The sequence below is a fragment of the Somniosus microcephalus genome, chromosome 9, assembly GCF_052327205.1.
Source record: "Somniosus microcephalus isolate GS21.2 chromosome 9, FLI_Smic_1.0, whole genome shotgun sequence".
Taxonomy (NCBI): Eukaryota; Metazoa; Chordata; class Chondrichthyes; order Squaliformes; family Somniosidae; genus Somniosus; species Somniosus microcephalus.
Genome location: NC_140995.1, coordinates 180,817,423 through 180,839,827, shown reverse-complemented (window position 1 = coordinate 180,839,827; position 22,405 = coordinate 180,817,423). Strand labels below are relative to the sequence as shown.

The window sequence follows — 22,405 nt, the reverse complement described above, 5'->3', positions numbered from 1 at the left end:
CTCCCTCTATGGCAAGTATATCCTTCCTTAGATGAGACCAAAACTGTACACACTACTCCAGGTGTGGTCTCACCAGGGTCCTATATAATTGTAGTAAGATTTAAGAACATAAGAAATAGGAGCAGGAGTAGGCCAATCGGCCCCTCGAGCCTGCTCCACCATTCAATAAGATCATGGCTGATCTGATCCTAACCTCAAATCTTCTATCACTCTGCATCCACCCGAACCCATGTGATCTCCCGGGAGAGGCGAAAAACCAGATAAAGACCCAATGGCCAATTTGGGAGAAAAAAATCTGGGAAATTCCTCTCCGACCCATCTAGGCGATCAAAATTCTTCCAGGAGATCACTGTCCCTATATTTTCTACAGTACTTACCTTCTGTAAAGGCGATCTCCACCTCAGCCAGGAACAGGAATAAAACCATCTCCTGAAATCTAACACAGAATTAGAACACAGTAGGAGCAGAACCAGGCTACACGGCCCCTGGGCCCACTCCACTACCCACAGGGCCATGACCATTCCGAACCTAGACTCGTGTCCAATTTCCTGCCCGCTCCCCGTAACCCTTAATTCCCTTTACTTCTAGGAAACTATCTATTTCTGTTTTAAATTTATTTAATGATGTAGCTTCCACAGCTTTCTGGGGCAGCAAATTCCACAAACCTACCACCCTCTGAGTGAAGAAGTTTCTCCTCATCTCAGTTTTGAAAGAGCAGCCCCTTATTCTAAGATTATGCCCCCTAGTTCTAGTTTCACCCTTCATTGGGAACATCCTCACCGCATCCACCCGATCAAGCCCTTCACAATCTTATATGTTTCAATAAGATCGCCTCTCATTCTTCTGAACTCCAATGAGTAGAGTCCCAATCTACTCAACCTCTCCTCATATGACCACCCCCTCATCTTTACTCTTATATTCAAATCCTCTTGTAATAAAGGACAACATACCATTTGCTTTCCTAATTGCTTGCTAGACCTGCATGTTAACTTTGTGATTTGTTTACAAGGACACCCAGGTCCCTCTGAACACCACATTTCCCAATCTCTCGCCAATTAAAAAAATACTCTGCTTTTCTATTTTTCCTACCAAAGTGGATAACTTCACATTTCTCCACATTATATTCCATTTGCCATGTTCTTGCCCACTCACTTAGCTTGTCTATATCCCCTTGAAGCCTCTTTGCATCCTCCTCACAACTTACATTCTCATCCAGCTTTGTATCATCACCAAACTTGGATATATTACATTTGGTCCCCTCATCCAATTCATTGATGTAGATTGTGACTAGCTGAGGCCCAAGCACTGAGCCTAGTGGTACCCCACTAGTTACAGCCTGCCAACCCAAAAATGACCCGTTTATTCCTACTCTGTTTTCTTTCCGTTAACCAATCCTCAATCCATGCTAGTATATTACCCCAAATCCATGAGCCCTAATTTTGTTTACTAACCTCTTGTGTGGCACCTTCTTGAATGCCTTCTGAAAATCCAACTACACCACATCCACTGGTTCCCTCATATCTATTCTGCTAGTTACAACCTCAGGGGAAAAAAAAAAAGTAACAGATTTGTCACACACTATTTCCCTTTCATAAATCCGTGTTGACTCTGCCCAATCCTATTATTATTTTCTAAGTGCCCTGTTACCACGAACTTAATAATAGTTTCTAGCATTTTCCTTGCTACTGCTGTCAGGCAAACTGGTCTGTACCCCATTTTCTCTCTTCCTCCTTTCTTAAATAGTGGGGTTACATTTGCTACCTGTGGACCGGTTTTTCCCTGCGGGGTTTTTGTGCCTTAAAGGAATGTATATTTGTTGTAAATTATGTATTAATTCTTTAAATGCTAGCCATTGCTTGTCTACCGTCATACCTTTTAATCTAGTTTCCCAATCTACCTTAGCCAACTCGCCCCTCATAATTACGTAGTTTGCTTTGTTTAGATTTATGATCCTAGTTTCAGATTTAACTAAATCACTTTCAAACTCAATCTAAAATTCTATCATTTTATGGTCACTTTTTTCAAAAGGTCCCTTTACTACAAGGTTATTAATTAATCCTATCTCATTGCACAATACCAGATCTAAAATAGCCTGTTCCCTAGTTGATTCCACAACATACTGATCTAGAAAACTATCTTGCATACATTCCATGAATTCATCTTCTACACTATTACTGTAAATTTGGTTTGCCCAGTCTATATGTAGATTATTAAAGTCCCCCATTATTACTGCATTACCCTTGTTACATGCACCTCTAATTTCCTGATTTATACTCTGCCTGACATTACAACTACTGTTTGGGGGCCTATAAACAACTCCCACCAATGTTTTCTGCCCCTTGCTGTTTCTTAGTTCCACCCAAACTGATTCTACTTGATTTTCAGAGCTAAGATCCTTCCTCTCTACTGTCTTTATCCCATCCTTTATTATCAGGGCTACCCCGCCTCCTTTTCCATTTTGCCTATCTCTTCTAAAAGTTAAGTATCCTGGAATATTTAGTTCCCAACCTTGGCCTCATTGCAACCACGTTTGCGTAATGGCTATTAGATCAAACCTATTCATTTCTATCTGCTATTCATCTATTTTGTTGCGAATGCTTCACTCATTCAGATATAGTGCCTTCAGCTTTGACTTATTTCTATTTTTCCCTGATGTCACCTTAGCCACTGATGCCCTATTACCTTTGTTACTCTCTCTGTCCCTTCCTGACCCACTCTGCTTTTTACCCAAAACTCTACTCTGCTCTAGAACCTTGACATTTCTCTCGCTGCTTTTAAATTTACTCTTTCCTGAATCCTCCCACCCGCCTTCATTAGTTTAAAGGCCTGTCTACTGCCCTAGTTATTCGGTTCGCCAGGACACTGGTCCCAGCCTGGTTTAAGTGGAACCTGTCTCAATGGAACAGCTCCCTCTTTCCCCAGTACCGGAGCTGGTGCCCCATGAACTGAAACCTCTTCCTCCCACACCGCTCTTTGAACCACGCATTTAAACCTCTACTCTGTTTGACCCTATGCCAATTTGCACGTGGCTCAGGTAACAATCCAGAGATTATTACCTTTTGAGGTTCTGCTTTTTAATTTGGATCCTAGCTCCTCAAAATTACTCAGCAGAACTTCATTCCTATTTCTAACTATGTCATTGGTTCCTACATGGACCACGACAACTGGATCCTCCCCATCCCACTCCATGTTCTTCTCCAGCTGCGAGGAGATGTCTTTAACCCTGGCACCGGGCAGGCAACACAACCTTCGGAACTCCCGGTCGCAGCTGCAGAGAACGGTATCAATCCCCCTGACTATACTGTCCCCTACCACAACTGCATTCCCTTTCACTCCCCCCACTTGAATGGCCTCCTGCACCATGGTGTCATGGTCAGCTTGCTCATCCACACAGGCAGCAAGAACCTCATACCTGTTGGACAAGGGCAAAAGCTGAGGCTCCTCCAGCACTGCACCTGGGGGTCCCCTTACCTGCCTGTGTTGCAGTCACACCCTCCTGTCCCTGACCACCAACCAGACCTGTACCACTACCTAACCTAAGGGGTGTGATTGCCTCCTGGATCAAAGTGTCCAAGTAACTCTCCCCATCCCTGATGCCCCACAATGTCTGCACCTCAGACTCCAGTTCAAAGACTCTGAGCTGAAGTTCCTCACGATGCAGGCACTTACTGCAAACGTGGTTGTCCGGGATCACAATGCTCTCCACAAACTCCCACATGCTGCAGTTGCGGCACACCACCTGCACTGCCATCCCTATATGACCTTGTTTTATTTAATTTAATTAAATTACATTTGTAATGAGGTAACTTATTTTACAGTGTAAGATTAAGTTATGGGTACTGAAATTAAATATCTACCTGTAACACAAAGCATTACCAAGCACAAAGGAAGATGGTTGCGATAGTTGGAGGTCAATCATCTCAGCCCCAGGACATCGCAGCATCGAGTTCCAAAGGTTGTGTTGCCTGCCTGGTGCCAGGATTAAAGACATCTCGCGGCTGGAGAAGAACTTGGGCAGTGTCCTAGGCCCAACCATCTTCAGCTGCTTCATCAATGACCTTCCCTCCAACATAAGGTCAGAAATGGGGATGTTCACTGATGACTGCACAGTGTTCATCGCCATTCGCAACTCCTCAGATAATGAAGCAGTCTATGCCCGCATACAACAAGATCTGGACGACATTCAGGCTTGGGCTGATAAGTGGCAGTTAACATTCGTGCCACACAAGTGCCAGGCAATGACTATCTCCAACAAGCGAGAGTCTAACCACGGCCCCTTGACATTCAACGGCATTACCATCGTCGAATCCCCCACCATCAATATCCTGGGGGTCACCATTGATCAGAAACTTAACTGGACCAGCCATACAAATACTGTGACAACAAGAGCAGGTCAGAGGCTAGGTATTCTGCGGCGAGTGTCTCACCTCCTGACTCCCCAAAGCCTTTCCACCATCTACAAGGCACAAGTCAGGAGTGTGATGGAATACTCTCCACTTGCCTAGATGAGTGCAGCTCCAACAACACTCAAGAAGCTCGACACCATCCAGGGCAAAGCAGCCCGCTTGATTGGCACCCCATCCACCACCTTAAACATTCACTCCCTCCACCACCGGCGCACCGTGGCTGCAGTGTGTACCATCTACAAGATGCACTGCAGCAACTTGCCAAGGCTTCTTTGGCAGCACCTCCCAAACCCGTGACCTCTTCCACCTAGAAGGACAAGGGCAGCAAGCACATGGGAACACCACCACCTCCAAGTCACACACCATCCTGACTTGGAAATATATCGCCGTTCCTTCATCGTCGCTGGGTCAAAATCCTGGAACTCCCTCCCTAACAGCACTGTGGGAATACCTTCACCACACGGACTGCAGCGGTTCAAGAAGGCGGCTCACCACCATCTTCTCGAGGGCAATTAGGGATGGGCAATAAATGTTGGCCTTGCCAGTGACGCCCACGAATGAATAAAAAAAACTACAAATAGTGTAGGCAAAAAGCAGCAACTCCTTCCCCCTCTTCTCCAAATTCCCAAATAAAACACTCTGTTTAAGTACACTCCGTTTTAATCCCGTTCTGAGAGGGTGCACAAGTTCTCAGGCATGGCACTGGAGGTCCAGAGGAGGAGGGATGTCCTGTACCCACAGGGGGGAAGGAGTCCACCTCGCCCTCCTGCAGCAGCAGGTGTCACGCTGCCCGACCTCATGTCCTCCTCCCATTCCTCCTGCAGACCCAGGGGCACCCTTGGCAAGATGCCCATGACCAAGCACTCCCTTTCTCCTGGTGACTCCTAATAAGGTGGAGTAGCACAGCACTCACTCTTTTGAGGTGAAGTCCTCAAGAGAATTTCCAGAATAAATGTTGATAGTGTTGAAGTATTTATAGTGTCGCAGAAAGTCTCCTGATGTTTCAAAAGTCCTTTTCAAACCTCCAGCAGCAAGTGAACAGTAAAAGGTGATATATCTTAAGTAGAGCTTGAATTCCTCCGCATTGACTTACTCCCAATCAGCTGGTTGCTGTTAGGAGAGGGCGTTAGGTCAAGCACTATGCACCAAAATGCCATGGAGCCTCGTTAAGGAGTGTTGGCAGGCAATCCGCCCATAACAATTCTCCGGGCAGCTGTTCCTAGAGCAAGCTTCAACTCCTTTACCAAGATGGTGTCTTTCGCTAAACGTGGACTAAATTGGCCTTTCAGCTCAAGACGCCATCTTGACCACCTCAGAGGCTCTTTAGCGCTTGAAGGGGACGTCAAAAATTGCCCCGAGTGTGTTTCCAGTCTTGGCCCCATCATGAGGTAGAGATATCAATCAGCACTTGGGAGGAAAATAACAGAGCAAGATACTCAAATTATGGAGGACATGGCTAAAGAATAGTGTATTTAAGAACTTTTCCTATGTTGCACCAATGCAAATATTAGATAATATCTTTCTAATGCTAGCGAAGTACTTTTATTTTTGTTTAATTTCAGCGCCAAGCTTTATGTCTGGATCCATTCTCGTCTGTGTTTCAATATACTATTATGGTTTACCGAAGCAAAATACAGCCACACTTGAGCAGGTTGAAACAGAGAAGTCCAAACTGTCGCTGGTGAATGTGTGAACATTGAACACTTTATTCTGAAAAGGCCAAAAAAACCTCCTTATCTGCATCTTCTCTGAAGCCAGCTATTGGAGGGAAATGACATTTTTTTGAAAAAAAAGCTTCTCAATAGGTTATTGCCTCATTGATGCATTTTTATTGCACTTGGTGGCCAGCTGGGTGGAGGAATGTTTGTGGTGCATTGCGGAATAGAAACTTGCACAAGTTATTTATCACAAATTATATGGAAATAATTTCTTAATATGGTAGTTACAAGAAGGTGCTGTTAATACAATACCCCAGGTAAGTTACATTTAGTGATGATAAAATTCTCGTTAATTCAGTTGTGTGCAGTTGCTTGACACACAGTGGAATAGCCCAGAAAATCGTAATTGGCGTTGCAAGTCAGATTTTGGTATTGGCGTTAATCTGTGAATTCTGGAACTTCTTTCGTGGCAGTGAAGAAAACAAAGTAATTACCGAGGCAGTCCATTCACCCTGTCAAACCTGTCCCTTCCACGCACTTGGTGCTGTGCATTTTGTTGTAACACACCTCTTGCAGACCTTTCTCACAGGTGATTCAAGATTTTCTCCCAGTTCCTAAAAAAAAGTAATTGAGCAAGACCCCCCCGCCCCTTCCACCTAAAAAAAAAAAAAAAAATCTGCACATTCTTGCACTTCAGTTGGTAGTTACTTCCAGATACCATCCCAAGAGCCATTGATCCTCTTTGTTCTTTTATCTCTGTAACCTTCAATAACTCTTCTAGCCAGATAATTAGTATGATTTTTGTTGCAGAAATTATTCCATAAAATAAAATCTACTCTTGTAGTCCAACTTAATTTTAATGGCTATGAAATAACGCTGTTTAGGGAAATGGGAGCGATTGCTGTGAATACTCTGTTCATGGATGTGATCTTGCTAATCGCAGAGGTTGAGGAATATGAGGGGACACGGTAAATACGCTCTCCCGCTGCAACAAAAAAAAACTGCGACTATTGAATTGGGGCTTTTGGGGAGATTAGGTACTTCCCCACCTAGGAAATAATGTTGGTAAAAGTCAGATACTCGTACATCCCTCAGAATAGGAATTGTATAGCTGTTGTATCTAAAGAGGGAGGAAACAAAAATTGTAGAGAAGAATATGATTGTAGCTTTTGGTAAACAGTTCAACAAATAATAAGGCTAGCGTTGAAAAAAGGCCTCGCTTGCAATTAATGTTTTTTTGAGTGAGAATGTACATCAATTCACTGTATTCATTTTGTTGCAAATCCTTACAATGAAGCAAAATGTGTGTTCATTAATATATATGTTTAACACATGAGGAAAAACTTAATGTTATTGTAGTTGTAGTGGGATGATGGGTTTGAACACAGCAGGCTGTCTTCCACTTCTGCATTCAAAACCAGACCAGGCTGGCTGTCAGAGTTTGAGCCCTGTTCCTGTGGGCTTACAGTACAAAACTCTACAGTTTAACATGGAGTTAGCAGTCCTACTTATAATGTATGGTAGGGCTCTTCTGATATTTATAAAGGCAAGTTTATCCTTTGCTTTATTTGAGGCACATTGTCAGGGAAGGGCAGAGGTAAAATCACCCTATAATTGACAGGAGCATATTTGAGGCATTCATGCCCGAAGTGTTCTTCCAAGTACAGATGTCCCTTTACGGTATTTAGAAAAGGAGTAGGTATTAACAGCATTTGCTTGGGAGTTGTAAATTGAAGGGTGATTATAAGTTATTGCATGTTGATTTGAAAAAATGTTTTCTTGCCTCCCATCCTCTCTGTGCCATGTCTTCCTCGACTGAGAACTGTGTTGAAACAAGGTCTGGTTAATTGCCTTTCGCATTTTTGTACAGGAAACTTTCGATTTACCGGCACCTAAATAACCAGAAATCTTGGTTAACCGGCAAAATTCAGGAGTAGGCTCATACTTCATAGTACTTGCCTTCCTCCATCTGTTGCTGTGCAAGGGTGTGACTGCAGCTGTTGCTAAGCTACAGAGACGCTTATAACTTGTGGCCATTGTTCTGAACCTGTTGCTAAGCAACAGGGTTTGTTGCTTTATACAGAGCTCTCGGCTCCCGTATCTTTTACTATAGCGCTCGGTGATCCGGAATTTTTGATGAACCGGCACCACGTTGGTGCCGGATAAAAAAAAGTTTCCTGTATGTGTTTTCATTTTTAGTGCTTCCGGTGCAGAACAGGAATTGGGGCTGTACTTGAATTTCCAATATGCATTCCATAGTACGCAAAGCTCTGCACCACGAGCATTAAAGACACAAAAATGAACCCATTTTTTTCTTTCCTATGTGAAAATGCTTGGTCTCCATTTAGAACCTCGTCGCAGGGATATAGTTGAGATCGGAAATGTGGCCTGTAGTAAATTACACCCTTGCGCACTCTCTTGTAGTGCAGTAGTACTCCATAACAATATGTGCCTCTTATTACATCAACCTTTTTAAAAAAATAAACTAAATTGTAATTTTAAAAAAAGCAAAAATTTAGGGAGTAAACCTAAATTTACAGTAGACACTTAACAGGCTGAAGAAAAGTTCTAATAGATTAGGGGGTCTTGAGAAAATAATATGCTTTTTTCCCTGCCCTTAGGTAAGATAATGGCACAACTATTAAAGCCAACACAGCCATTTAGTTGACTGCTGGTCTTCACCTGATCTTAGGATTGCTATTACTGGTATAAAATGGTGCATTCATTAAAAAAGCAAGGTAAATGTAGGCTGCAGCAGGTGAGGGCTGTTGCTGTACCCTGAGTTATGTACAAGTTTCACAAACTCCTCAACCTGGCGCAGTGCGGCTGAGCTCTTTGTAACTGGCCTCAGTGTATCGGATTAGTAAATACTAAAAGCACGTGCTCAGTCACTTGGAACTGAGGTATTCAAGCAGAAACTGACAGGACATGAGAATCTCAACTTTTACACTCCCACCCCTTTTTTGTCTGAAATAATTCAATTGAAAGTAATACCTGCATATGAATATATATATACAGGTATATGCCATAGTGAAGTATAATGTATGAAGTCCTGCTATTTTCTAATGGTCAGATCAATGATTTTTCCCATCCCTTCAATGTGTGGCTCACTTTTTTTCATGAAACTGTCCTTTAAATGTTCTTGAATGAATGAAGTAGGGTGATATTTATTCACTGACTGTTTCAGTGCCTTCAGCAGCACTAGTTACCTCACAGATACTCATGGTGAGGAAAATTCCTTGAGTTATTGTACATGTTAATGTAAAGTTGGCTACATATTTGTAGAAAGTGTAGAATGCTGCTGTACTGTGGAGATTTGAGCCTTTATAGCAAACCATAAGAGATTGAATAGGTACTTTTCTATTGTAAAATATTTTAAACCATTATTCTGAATGTAGTTTGAAAGTAGTACAGTAAAAAGGATTAAATTTGAAACCAGTCTCAGGCAATCTAAGTACAGGTTCCATTCATTGCAGTGATGCGAGTTTGTTGGTTGTCAATGGGGGAAAAGCAAGTGGGTGATATTTTAGTACTGTAAATGTAAGTTTGTTACATGGTGTGTTACAACAAATTAATCTATAATTTGTGCGCCAAACTCAGCTTGGTGTTAGGATCTTATGTGAAAATCTTTGTGGCATAATGTGGCCACACAAGCTGCGGGAAGGGATTCACTACTGTTGTTCTTTTAAATGTCAATTTGTTTTGGACTTTTATTGTGGGGAAAATAAATCTTTTTTTAAGCAAAACTGGTCATCTTGCAGCTGTGTTGAAGTCTAGAAGGGGAACTGCACATCACCCCATTTACAACATGCAACATTTCCACATCATTAGAATATAAAATGTAACCTAATTCATGGAATGATTTCTGACTTTTTGCTATGCTTGGAGGAAAATTTAATTCTGCTGTTCACGTTACTTGAAGTGCTTCCTTTTGATTATTATCCTATTAATTAAATCTTAGTTTAATATGGTCAGTGTGCACACTTGGACTGCTGTCCATCTGTCCATCACCTCAGTAGCTTCCCCATCTCCTTTACAAATTGTTATAGTACTCTCTGCTTTTATAGATACTTGCAGAAAAGCATTCCATGTCCTCCTGCCCATTTATTTGAAGAACCTTCATTCATTTAATGATAACCCTTGTTACCAATTTGCCAAACAGCAGAAACAGTCTTTCATTGGTTACTTTCTCAGAACCTTTCATCATTTTGAAAAGCTGTTGGGGCTAATTGTGACCCATTTCTGTTTCAATGAATAAAGCCTCCCTTTTGTGTAAACTTTTCTCCATAATCATACCTCATCATTACTGGTATTCCCTCTATCCTTTCCATAATTCTAATCCTTATAATGGGGGAGGAGGGGTACTGCATGCTACACTAATTGTGACTTAACCAATGTCAAACAATGAGCCTTTTATAATTTATGCCCCTATACTGTATATAAACCCAGATTCCTATTGGCATTTTCCCCTCTACAAGATATCTGCACTCCTAAATTTCTCTCTTCCAACCCTCCCTCCATTCTCTTCACATGTAGGATATACTTCCTTAACACCACGATTTACTGCTCCAAATGTATTAAGGGTGCAGACAGTATTTTAAGGCACATTAAATGTTTCAATGTCAAAAGGAATTACTTCAGAGCACAATCACACGTCAGTACAGTACGGAGAGTGCTGCACTGTTGGAGGTGACTTCTTTCTAATGAGACATTACACCAGGGCCCAGTCTGCCCCCTCAGGTGGATGCAAAAATCCCATGGCGCTATTTCGAAGAGGAGCAGGGGGAATGTCCTGGCCACCATTTATCCCTCAACCAACATCACAGATTATCTGGTCATTATTACATTGCTGTTTGTGGGACTATGCGGTGTGAAAATTGGCTGCTGCTTTTTCCCCTACATTAGTGACTAACTAGGATGATGCCACCAAGTACAAGTTTTTATTTAACTAATTTCCCTTGTTCCTGGACCAAACAACTCATCTTGTAATTGTATCTTTACCTATTTCTCATTCTCTTTCTGAATGCCTTATGCACTCTTTCATTGCTATCTCCATGTCTCTAATTTCTTTCTCGCTCTTCCTGCAAGTCTCCCCGTCTTCTCTTTTCCCTGACAGTTCTGCCTGGGGTTATAGCAATTTCCTGTTAAACTTTTTGCTGCTCTCAAATCTAACATTTTCTTAATGATTAGGAAGTGTAGATTAATGATGTTCAACTTGGGTTTTACTAACAAAAGATATACACATTGGGATAAATTTTCATCTATAAGAAGCCAGTTTTGGTTAGATTTATGAAATGACAGCTGAATAATCCACAACTGTGACACTTTAGATGCTATGTTCACCTAATCAAAATGTACAAAAGTAACAATTCATCACAGGAGCTCTAGACCCAGACACAACAATTATTAAATTAATGGATGGGCTTTCCTCCTCTCATAAGTACTCTTCATTGCCAGACTAAAAGAGTTTAGACAGGCAGGCATCCTACTCCCAGGACTTAACTAGTAAAGCAAGATACTGCAAATCAGGAAAAAAACACAATTCTGAAAACCGGTCAGGCAGCATCTGTAGAGAAACATCGGTGTAAAAATTGAGTGGGAAACGAAAGCTACTGCGGCCGCCGAAAATGTGCTGGTATTTGGGCCTCTGCGCTAAAAGTCCAAGTTCGCCGAGGTGACATCAAGTCGGCGTGCTGTCACCCTCACCCTACAGGAAACTTTTTTTTAATCCGGCACCGACGTGGTGCCGGTTCATCAAAAATTCCGGATAACCGAAAGCTATAGTAAAAGATACGGAGCTGAGCTCTGTATAAAGCAACAAACCCTGTTGCTTAGCAACAGGTACTGAACAATGGCCACAAGTTCCAAGCGTCTCTGTAGCTTAGCAACAGCTGCAACCACACACTTGCACAGCAACAGATCGAGGAAGGCAAGTAATAAAACTTACCTGAACCTACTCCTGAATTTTGCCAGTTAACCGAGATTTCCGGTTATTTAGGTGCCGGTAAATCGAAAGTTTCCTGTATTTACATTTCCAGGGCCAGCGCTTTTACCGGCAGCGCTTCTGACCCTCGCAAAATTCTGCTGGTACCGGGTGTTGTTAAACACCTGAATTTTTAGCCCATTGGGTTTCCTCCCTGGAAAGGAATATTTATAGAAAACGGGTAGCTGTTTTGTCACATTAAACCTTTTATTGACATCTACACTTTGCAAAGGTACATTGACTAAAGTTATTGTCATTAAATAACACAGCTGCATGGGTACAGGGTTCATGTTCCTATCAGCCACTGCTGAAGCTGTAAAACACTCATTTTTATTAGGGGCAATGTCTATTTAAAACCCCTTTAGCAGAGATTCAAAACACTTGCCTCTGCCATACTTCTTTCTGATCCTAGGTCTTTTGCTTCTCCATCAGCAGCCTCTCAGCTTCCTTTAATTCACTACTCTCAGTAGCATATTCTCAGACACAATTTTCCACCAAGTCCCATAGAAACATAGAAGATAGGAGCAGGAGTAGGCCATTCGGCCCCTCAAGCCTGCTCCACCAGTCAATGAGATCATGGCTGATCATCCAAACTCAGTACCCTGTCCCTGCTTTCTCCCCATATCCCTTTAGCCTTAAGAAATATATCCAACTCCTTGAATATATTTAATGAATTGGCCTCAACTGCCTTCTGTGGTAGAGAAATCCACAGGTTCACCACTCTCTGGGTGAAGAAATTCCTCATCTCCGTCCTAAATGGCTTACCCCTTAGACTGTGACCCCTGGTTTTGGACTCCAACAATTCAATGCATGGAAAACACAAATGTAATCAGATTGGTATGGAATAATAAGTTTTAATTACCTCAAGGAGTCAATAAATACAACCGGAGTTTAAGAAAGGTTAACAACTTGCATTTATATAGTGCCTTTAATGTAGAAAGACATCCCACAGTACTTCAGAGTGGTGGTGGGGGGAAATGTATGACAGGCCAAAGGAGGAGGGATTAGGAGAACGACCAAAAGCTTGGGCGGGGGTGGGTTTTAAGGGAGAGAGAGGTGGGGAAGTAGATGAAGGCTTCATGGTAGCACAAGAGGCCAAAGTCAAGGGAACAGAGAGGGAAGGAGGGGGCAGATGTTTGGACCATGGAAAGATTTAAACACATTTTAAATTTGTGGCATTAGGGGAGCAGGAGCTTAAAAGGGACAGGGGTGATAGTGAACAGGACTTCGTGTGGGATGGGATATGGGTAGCAGAATTCTGGATGGGTGGCCGGCCAGAAACATTGGAACAGTCAGGTGTGAAAGTGGCAAAGATATGGCTGAGGGTTTCAGTACAGAAGGGTTGAAGTATGGGCAGAGGTGGCCGATTATTATGGAGGTGGAAGGTGTTTTTTTGTGATGGAGAGGATGGAAGACCAGAACCTTAGCTCGGGCTCGACTAAGTCACCTGAGATGGCACGTGGAGTCAGTGGCGAGAGTGTCGACTTAGTACTGAAGATGATTGCTTTGGTCTTCCCACTGTTTAACATGATGTAGTTGAACACCAATTGGACAGCAGCGTATTCATCAAAATCTTCTTTAGCAAATCATTGCTATTTTTTGGGACTAACATTGAACATGAACTGCAGAAACTCACGAAGCTTACTTCAACAGCACCTCCCAGCTCTGCAACCTCTACCAACAAGAAGGGCAAGAGCAGCACTATCCTGGAAACACCATCGCTGCAAAGTCTCTCACCGTTGGACATATATTGCCACTGCTTCATCGCCATTCTGGAATTCCCTACCAAACACCTCATGGGAGCACCAACAGTCCGATGCGGTTGTTCAAAGAGTAGGACTACCTACTGCCACTCTTTCAGGGATAGGCACAATAAATGTAACCTTGCTAGCAACACCCATGTTCAGAGAACAATTCCTTTTTAAAAAGTGCTGCATTGTCTTGAACACACCCCTAAAAAGGTAGACGTACCCACCCTTTTCTACCTGACCTCTGCTCAAAGCAAGCACCTCCTTTACCGGGAGAAACATTTCTTGGACAAAGAGGATGAGTCTTAAAGGCACTTAACTTTATCAGAATGCAGAGTCCGGCATTCTGCTATGCACAGAAATGTCTCTGCTCCCCCTTCCCTTCTGTTCCCAACCTCCATGAAAAACTATAGTCAAGAGCAAATATCACAGCAGACAGGGCACCGCACCGCAGTCAGTCCAGTCACATCCATCCCCTCCCAGCAATGTGGCTACCAAATCAGACTACAGTTAGAGAAACAGGATCATCATCTATTTCCATACCATTCCAGATACAGAATTTCTTTTTACATAAGAAATAAGGTCATAGCAGCTAGTGATGAGCATGAAAGAAAGCTCCTGACAGCAGTCCACCTCCAAATAGAACCCCCAAAGAAAATGATCCAACATGGGGAGCCCCAAATTGCCCCATACTCCTAAGGTGACATTCAAAATCAAGACTAATCAGATCAGTTAGTGATAGGGAGCAGTCAGACCACAGAACGGGAAATCACCTCTTAGATTAAAAAATCAGTCCCAATTAAAAAACATGCAATGAAACAAGTGGTAGAGACAACCTCAAAGAAGGAAAGCATCCACTGCCCACTCTATTACTTAAGCTTCTTTAATGGTTTACATGAATGTTTTCCGATGCTTTGGCAACATAAGATGTAACTTGTCATGCCAATAAAGCAATTTGAATTGAATTGATTTCAAAGCTGTAAACCCAGCAGCCCCTACGACCACTGCAAAGTGTACAAAACTAGCCAAGCAGCACCAGCAATCCATAATACGCAAGCCCATAGTTTTGCAAGCAATACATTTTAGTACTGTTGTTCTGTCTTGGGCCACAGCTACTGGTGTTAGACCCGTATCTGTGGAGTACGACAGTCAGTCAGCAGTCCTGTGTTATATTGCAAAATGGTTTGCATGGAGGTCAGTCACAAAGGTGCTCTGCATCTTGTACTTGGGTACATTCAGAGCTCTGCTCTCTCTGGGTGACTAATCTTTAATGTTAGGAGAGCTCAGGAGGGGTTGTCACTTCTTGACCAACATTAATAACATGGAAAATAAGTTTACAAATTGCCCAGATGTTCAAACAGTTATAATTATACCACACCCAGTTATAATTATACCACATCCAGCGTAAATTGGCTTTCTGCATAGGCTCTGATGCTGCTTGGCTTTCGTGCATTCAATCAGACTGGACATAACACCCGAGTAATGTTACCACTTTCATGTTGAAGTGTACCCAAAATCAGTTTCCTTAGACCTTGGATGCAAAGTCACAGTAAATGCACCCATAAACTCTTATCTGATAATATAATTTGGGGTGGGGGTGAAGAAAGAGATCTTGCACTCTCATCCTGTATAGAACAGAGTATCATTCGGTCAGGGGAAAAAAAATTAACAGATTACTGCTTACAGAGGTAATGCCTGCAACTCAATTTTTCACCTTGTCCAATTAACATTCGGTTATTCTTTCCTGCATTGTATTCCCAGATCAGCTATAGGACTGGCAGATGCAGAATAAAAGCTGCTTTACTCTGCCTTCAATCAACATCAAATTCCAACGAGTTCTGACCATTTTCCACACCAGTTATTTTTATGGTTGTTTTGATTGCCATTTGTGAACATTGTGTTTTGAGCCTGTAAACCTGTGCCTCCTAAATACTGGCCAAGTTCATTCACGGCCAGAGGAGATTTTATCCCAGAATTCTGGGTCGGATTCAAGTCCAGGCTGCAGAGCTAAATGAACAATATACTGAAGTATTGCCCCTCACCGGCAATCTTTATAATAAGCAATACTAAATAATTACAATGAAACAAAATATCATGCGGTATGCAGTGCAGGTTCATGTCTTTTGATTTTTCATGCATGATCCCAATTATGATTACAATGCAGACTGGAGGTCAAGATCAACCCCCCACCCACCACCACCACCACCAATACAGGGAACCGGAAAGGTGAACTATCATGTGCGGAGTCCATTCACCCTCCAGCATCCAGTTATAGAATGACATTGGCAGTAGCCTGGGACCAAGTCACCTGCTGTCCCTCATCATAGTGCGGCAGGGCAGAAAATAAAAACAGGAAGGAGTTTTTTTGGGGGGAAAGAGTGTATGATTGTAGTATTCTTGATATACTGTGTCTAGTCTCAACTGACTTAACATCTCTAATCACACAATTACAAACAGAATGCTTACCACAAATGTTGGCCAGGCATTTGCAAGCTGCTTTGGCCATATTCCCGTGGTAGAAATTCATGATAAGAGTATAATCTAGGCAGCCAACGTGCAAGGGGTAGAAAATACAAGGGCAGCTCAAAGGCTTTTTTTTTTCCATAAAGCAAATTGCTTGTAGAGCTCGGTGTTGACTGAGCATTCAAGATCTCACTTAGCCTAGCCCACATGATCTGATCTTCTTCAGCCCTATACTGCTCAATGTTAAGAATTTAGTCCTGGCTGGCCCACCCCACCTAGGGTAATCATTTGAATTATTGATCCACTAGTACATGATCTCACATATTACAGAATCCAACCAGAAACTTAACAAATGGTTACTTCTGTGAAATAGACTGTCTGAAACCAGGCAGGTTTTCCTCTACTCTTCATTTTTCTCCCCTCTGGACCACGGGCCATGCACCGCCTGCAGCCGAGTGAGGGGGACAACTGCCCTGAGCTGAACGCTGTACGAGGGCAGCTTCAGCGCGACTCTTCCATCTCGTTTTCCCTTCTTCCTTGTGGGTACTCATAAAAGCAAAGTTTATTTTTGGTTTAATCAGCTATTGTAAACGTGTGTTTAATCACATCTTTACTTAAGTTATGCTGAGTAGTCTCATTACATTGGCTAGAACATAAAAGCAGATGTTTAATCACATCTTCTCCACTGGAGTTATACCGAGCAGCTTCATTCCACTGGCGAGTACAGAAGAGGTTCCCTTGAAAAGTAGAAATCTTGCCTAGAATAAAAGATAGAGAGAGGTGAGGCATCTCCTGGGAGTGTTAATACTGGATGAACAACTGACTGGCAAGAACATACACTTCTTAGATTGAGGGGAAAGAAATACTAGTACCTATTTTTAGTTTTTCCAAGACAACTTTTTTGAAATGATTTTCGATTAGATACCACCAATTAACTATTTTTTACATAAAAGAAAACCAGTTTGTATGTGTTAATGCATTTACAATTCTCAGGTACCATGACATAATCCATGCAATGCTAATCAAGACTGATTCAAACCGTAGCTTTTCAGTTAAGAGTCCATTGACTTAATTTCTCTGATTTCTTTGTTTCTGATACATTATTTGTCACCCCAATTGTTCAGCTGCATCTCCGTATCATGTGCTCGACACCATACATCTAACATAGATTAAAGGCTGAAGGTGTGGACACTGATAATCAGCCAGTAGAGTGAGTGAGTGTAACTGTGAATGACCTGGCCCTTCTTGGCACCTCCTCAGATGGTTTCTGATGAGGTTGGGTCTTTACTACAAGGAGAATCTTGGGTCTGAATCCAAGTTCCATCACAACACATAGCCAGAGGCAAAACCCAACATTTTATCTTTCCTGCCTCTTACAAAAGTACAGGATGTTCTTTCAATTTCTTACTCCCCTCCTAACACCTCCCCCCGTCTCTGCACCTGCTTAATATCTGTTACATCTCCAGCTTTTTCCAGTTCTGATGAAGGGTCCCACACCTGAAACGTTAACTCTGTTTCTCTCTTCACGGATGCTGCCTGGCCTGCTGAGTATTTCCAGCATTTTCTGTTGTTATTTCCGAATTTAGCTTTGCCTCTTTGCTGCAAGAATTCTGAGTCTCACTGAGACCTTACTCTCTTCTGCTGCCCACTTCACTATATCGAAGTACCTTTGAGAAGTTTGACTCCTGCTGACCACTATGGATCAATTCTAATTCCATTTGGAGCCAGTTTCATGTTAATGGAGACAGTATTTAACCAAACTCTTTTGCAGGAGTGAAACACTTTGTAATCGCTAATGCTCATTGAGCAATTACACTTGCACTGAGCAGCAGGAGTAAACTCCACTTTACTTAGTACGGTACTGTCTCGACCGGTAGCAGTAGTGAGAAATAGCCTAACCAGATTGGAGAATGGCAGTTAAGAGCTGGAATGCCATTCTGGACATTCCAATCCAGTTCAGCTCTTGCACACATCCACGGTGCCACCGGGCTACTATACCAATTTTAACTTTTTTTTTTGCCATGCTCCAATTTTCCAAGAGGCTTTTCCCTCTCCATACAATCTATCTCGACCAAGAAGACCTTCTTAATCACCATCACCAATACTCATTTTAGCTCTACAAGGTACTGAACAACAACTAGCCAATCCCAAAGATGAAATACATCCATTGCTGTTGGGTACGCTAATCAAGAGTTAATTTTTAAAATTTTTTTTTTTTTATAAAAGACTATGTGGCTGGAGAATTAGAGCAACGTGCAGCCCCACGGCTCAAACATGTGGCCTTAAGTTTATAGAATAATTCCGTTAAAAGTTTTTTAAAAATATATATATATACACACGGCAATAACATCTTATAATAGCTGAATAGATTTGATAGGTTATACTAACCGTTGCTACTTCAGGTAAGCTGCCCTTAACGTGCAGAGTCCTATGAGCTATAGAAGCAAGACGGCTGCAAAAAGAAAAGTATTTTAGCACATTTATAGTTTAACAAGGTATTGAGAAACCAAGCCATTGCATTTATTTTTATAGTTCGGTAGTGCCCTACACAATGACTTCCCTGGGCTACTGAGCAGAAGAGTCGGGCAGGCCTTCTACTCTAGATCACTACTCGGGCCAAGCTGGCTAGAGAGTGCTCAAGTATGAATGTTGGGTAAGGAATGAATGTTGGGTAAGGGATGAATCAGAATTAGCTGCAATACCCTCCAATCAAAAAGCTCACTTAGGCTCTTGGATGAATGCACTGGAGGGCTACTGCTGTGCACTGAACCATACCTCAGTAAGTGTCTTTTCAGGATAGAAGGAAAGGTGGAGAAAACTAAGAAAAATATATTGACCCTTGCTGAAAATACATTTAATTACAACTTTAAGTAACCAACTTACAGTTCTGATTTTTTTTAAAATTTAAAATGGCAAATCTTCAAAAGGACACTGTGGCAATAATCAATTTGAGGCCCATAATCATGAAATCAAAGTTAACTGAAAGAGCCTCGTGCTCGAACACAGCATGTAAAATGCTAGCCTCGTGCTCGAACACAGCATGTAAAATGCTAGCCTCGTGCTCGAACATGGCATGTAAAATGCTAGCCTCGTGCTCGAACACAGCATGTAAAATGCTAGCCTCGTGCTCGAACACAGCATGTAAAATGCTAGCCTCGTGCTCGAACACAGCATGTAAAATGCTAGCCTCGTGCTCGAACACAGCATGTAAAATGCTAGCCTCGTGCTCGAACACAGCATGTAAAATGCTAGCCTCGTGCTCGAACACAGCATGTAAAATGCTAGCCTCGTGCTCGAACACAGCATGTAAAATGCTAGCCTCTGAAGATCTGCAGGACAACTTTTTTCATAAAAAATAAGCCTTTCATTCAAACAGCAAAATTAGGGATGGGCAACAAATGCTGTCTTTCCAGGATCACCCACATCCTGAAAACAAAAATAAAACAACCAGGTTGATTTAATGAAACCAAATCCCAGGTGCGGCAGCATTTCAGTGCCTGCCTGCATCTGGTGGAGATTCTGTGAACTACTCTGATGACTTTGTGTAGCATATTGATCTGCGCATCGCAGAATAGCAATCATTTTAATTGCATCCTCAACAATTAAAAAGTATAAATTACCATTTTGTGCAGTCAGGAAATAAACATGGCATTTTGCTACTGGACAGTTTAGGTTTGTCAAGATATCACGAAGCCCAATGATAATATAATGCAACTCCAAAACATTAAATCTGATTTTGATGTGGATTTTATTAATCCTGAAAGTTTAGAATTTGCAAATTTTAAAGGAATTTTCAGAAAACATGTATTCCACAGAGATGAAGCTTCAGGCAATGAGGTTTGTCATCTACAAATGTCATTATTGATGCAGAAAGAATCTTTACCTCAACATTATCAGGTAGTTAACAAGATGTTTAGGTTGGAGATCCTCCGAAACTTGGTACAGAACTTCATCATACCTTAAAAAAAAAGACCACATATCTGAACTCCTTGCCATACTATTTCACAGCACTCCTTCAAGCATTGTCCTTCATGAAAGTTGTCAATTTTTTTTACAAAATGCAAGAACACAAATATTAAGCAAAACACATCACTTGCATATGACATATGGCTCTTTTTCCAATTTTTGTCAAATATGGTTTCCATAAGAATAGTATCAAGGCCTCTGTCAAAGTGACTCTAGACTTGACTCTATTCCAACGCACCCCTGGCTGGCCTCCCACATTCTACCCTAAATAAACTTGAAGTCGTCCAAAACTTGGCTGCTCGTGTCGTAACTCGCACCAAGTCCCGTTCACCCATCACCCCTGTGCTCGCTGACCTACACTGGCTCCCGGTTTCAAAATTCTCATCCTTGTTTTCAAATCCCTCCATGGCCTTGCCCCTCCCCACCTCTAGTCTCCTCCACCATCCCCCCCACCCAGAGATATCTGTGCTCCTCTAATTCTGCCCTCGAGTATTCCTGATGATAATCGCTCAACCATTGGTGGCCGTGCCTTCTGTTGCCTAGGTCCTAAGCTCTGGAATTCCCTGCCTAAACCTCTCCGCCTCTCTACCCTCCTTTAAGACTCTCTTTAAAACCTACCTCTGACCAAGCTTTTGGTCATCTGCCCTAATTTCTCCTCATGCGGCTCGGTGTCAAATTGTGTGTCTCATAATACTCCTGTGAAGCGCCTTGGGATGCTTTACTACGTTAAAGGCGCTATTGTTGTTGTTGTTGTAAATCCAAGATTACCAACTATATTCAAAGCAATATCCAGGACAAACAGAGGGTTGCAGACCCATCTCTCCACCTGTCAAGGTAATTCTCTATTTAATTTGTTCCAAGAATTTATTTACTCAAATTTATGAAGGGCCGAGACCTCATTACAGTTGTTTACATTAATTTTAGTTGAGGCTTTTACTCCTTCCATATCTGGTCATGTTTCTCTCCCCCTCTCCCACCAGTAAAATATTGGCACATAGAAATTACAACACGGGGAAAGGTCATTCAGCCCAAGCTGTCCGAGTTGGTGTTTACCCTTCATGAGTAGATTTTCTAATCTCATTTGCCCACCCTTTTCCATTATCTCTTTATTCCCCTTTCCGTAAACCACCTATCTAACCAATTATGTGTTTACATGGTCTCTGCTTCAATTACTAACACCAGGAGTGCATTCCACAGACACTCAACCCTTGGTGTAAAATGGTTTCTCCTGCTCTCTGTTCTCTTACATTTGTTACCCAAACGATATGTACTGTGCCTCTGAATATAATTTGGTTTCAGGCCTGTCAAATCAAACTGTAGAATAAAGAATGGACACCTTCACCCCCAGCACAAGAGAGAATCAGCCCAGAAGCTTTCTTCTCCTTCTTAGGCAGTCCCTTGGAACCGAGGATGACTTGCTTCCACATTAAAAATGAGTTCTCAGGTGACTGATGAGTCTAATGCGGGACCTACAATCTCTGTCACAGGTGGGGCAGACGGTGGTTGAAGGGGCGGGTGGGGTGCTTGGGTTGACATGCGCTCCTTGCGCTTGACTTCCGCTTGCTCCTGGTGAAGAGACTTGGTGTTCGGCGCCTTCCCGGATGCTTCTTCTCCACTTTGTGCGGTCTTGGGCCAGGGATTCCCAGGTGTCAGTGGGGATGTTGCATTTTTTCAAGGAGGTTTTGAGGGTGTCCTTGAAGCGTTTCCTCTGCCCACGTGGGGCTCTCTTGCCATGCCGGGGCTCCGAGTAGAGCGCTTGTTTTGGGAGTCTCGTACCGGGCATGCGGACGATGTGACCCGTCCATTGGAGCTGATCGAGCGTGGGATAAGCTTCGATGCTGGGGATGTTGGCGTGAGCAAGAACACTGACGTTGGTGCGCCTATCCTGCCAATGAATTTGCAGGATCTTATGGAGGCAGCGTTGGAGGTACCTCTCCAGTGCTTTGAGGTGGTTAAAGAGGGGATTAACACAATTGTAAGGAAGGATATTAGCTCTGATAATGTGGAATCTGTATGGGTAGAACTGAGAAATACCAAGGGGCAGAAAACGTTAATGGGAGTGGTATATAGACCTCCAAACAGTAATACGGAGGTCGGGGATGGCATTAAAAGGGAAATTAGAGAAGCGTGCAATAAGTTATCATGGGTGACTTTAATCTACATATAGATTGGGCTAACCAA

General features: G+C 42.5%; 2 protein-coding genes across 3 annotated transcripts in view; one reads left to right on the top strand and one right to left on the bottom strand.

Annotated features, from left to right (window-relative positions):
- Window positions 1-12,267, top strand: part of slc35a1 (solute carrier family 35 member A1) — a 42,585-nt gene extending 30,318 nt beyond the window's left edge. The window contains exon 8 of the mRNA XM_085997653.1: window positions 5,969-12,267. Coding sequence (XP_085853779.1) covers window positions 5,969-6,099 — 131 coding nt within the window. The 3' untranslated portion in view covers window positions 6,100-12,267. The remainder of the gene's footprint in view (window positions 1-5,968) is intronic.
- Window positions 12,268-12,881: 614 nt separating this feature from the next.
- rars2 (arginyl-tRNA synthetase 2, mitochondrial) overlaps window positions 12,882-22,405 on the bottom strand; it is a 98,489-nt gene continuing 88,965 nt past the window's right edge. For both annotated transcript variants that reach the window (XM_085997650.1, XM_085997651.1), the window contains 3 exons: window positions 20,142-20,216; window positions 18,647-18,710; window positions 12,882-17,016 (listed from right to left, as the gene is read on the bottom strand). In XM_085997650.1, the coding sequence (XP_085853776.1) occupies window positions 16,930-17,016; window positions 18,647-18,710; window positions 20,142-20,216 (226 nt within the window). In that variant the 3' untranslated portion in view covers window positions 12,882-16,929. The remainder of the gene's footprint in view (window positions 17,017-18,646; window positions 18,711-20,141; window positions 20,217-22,405) is intronic.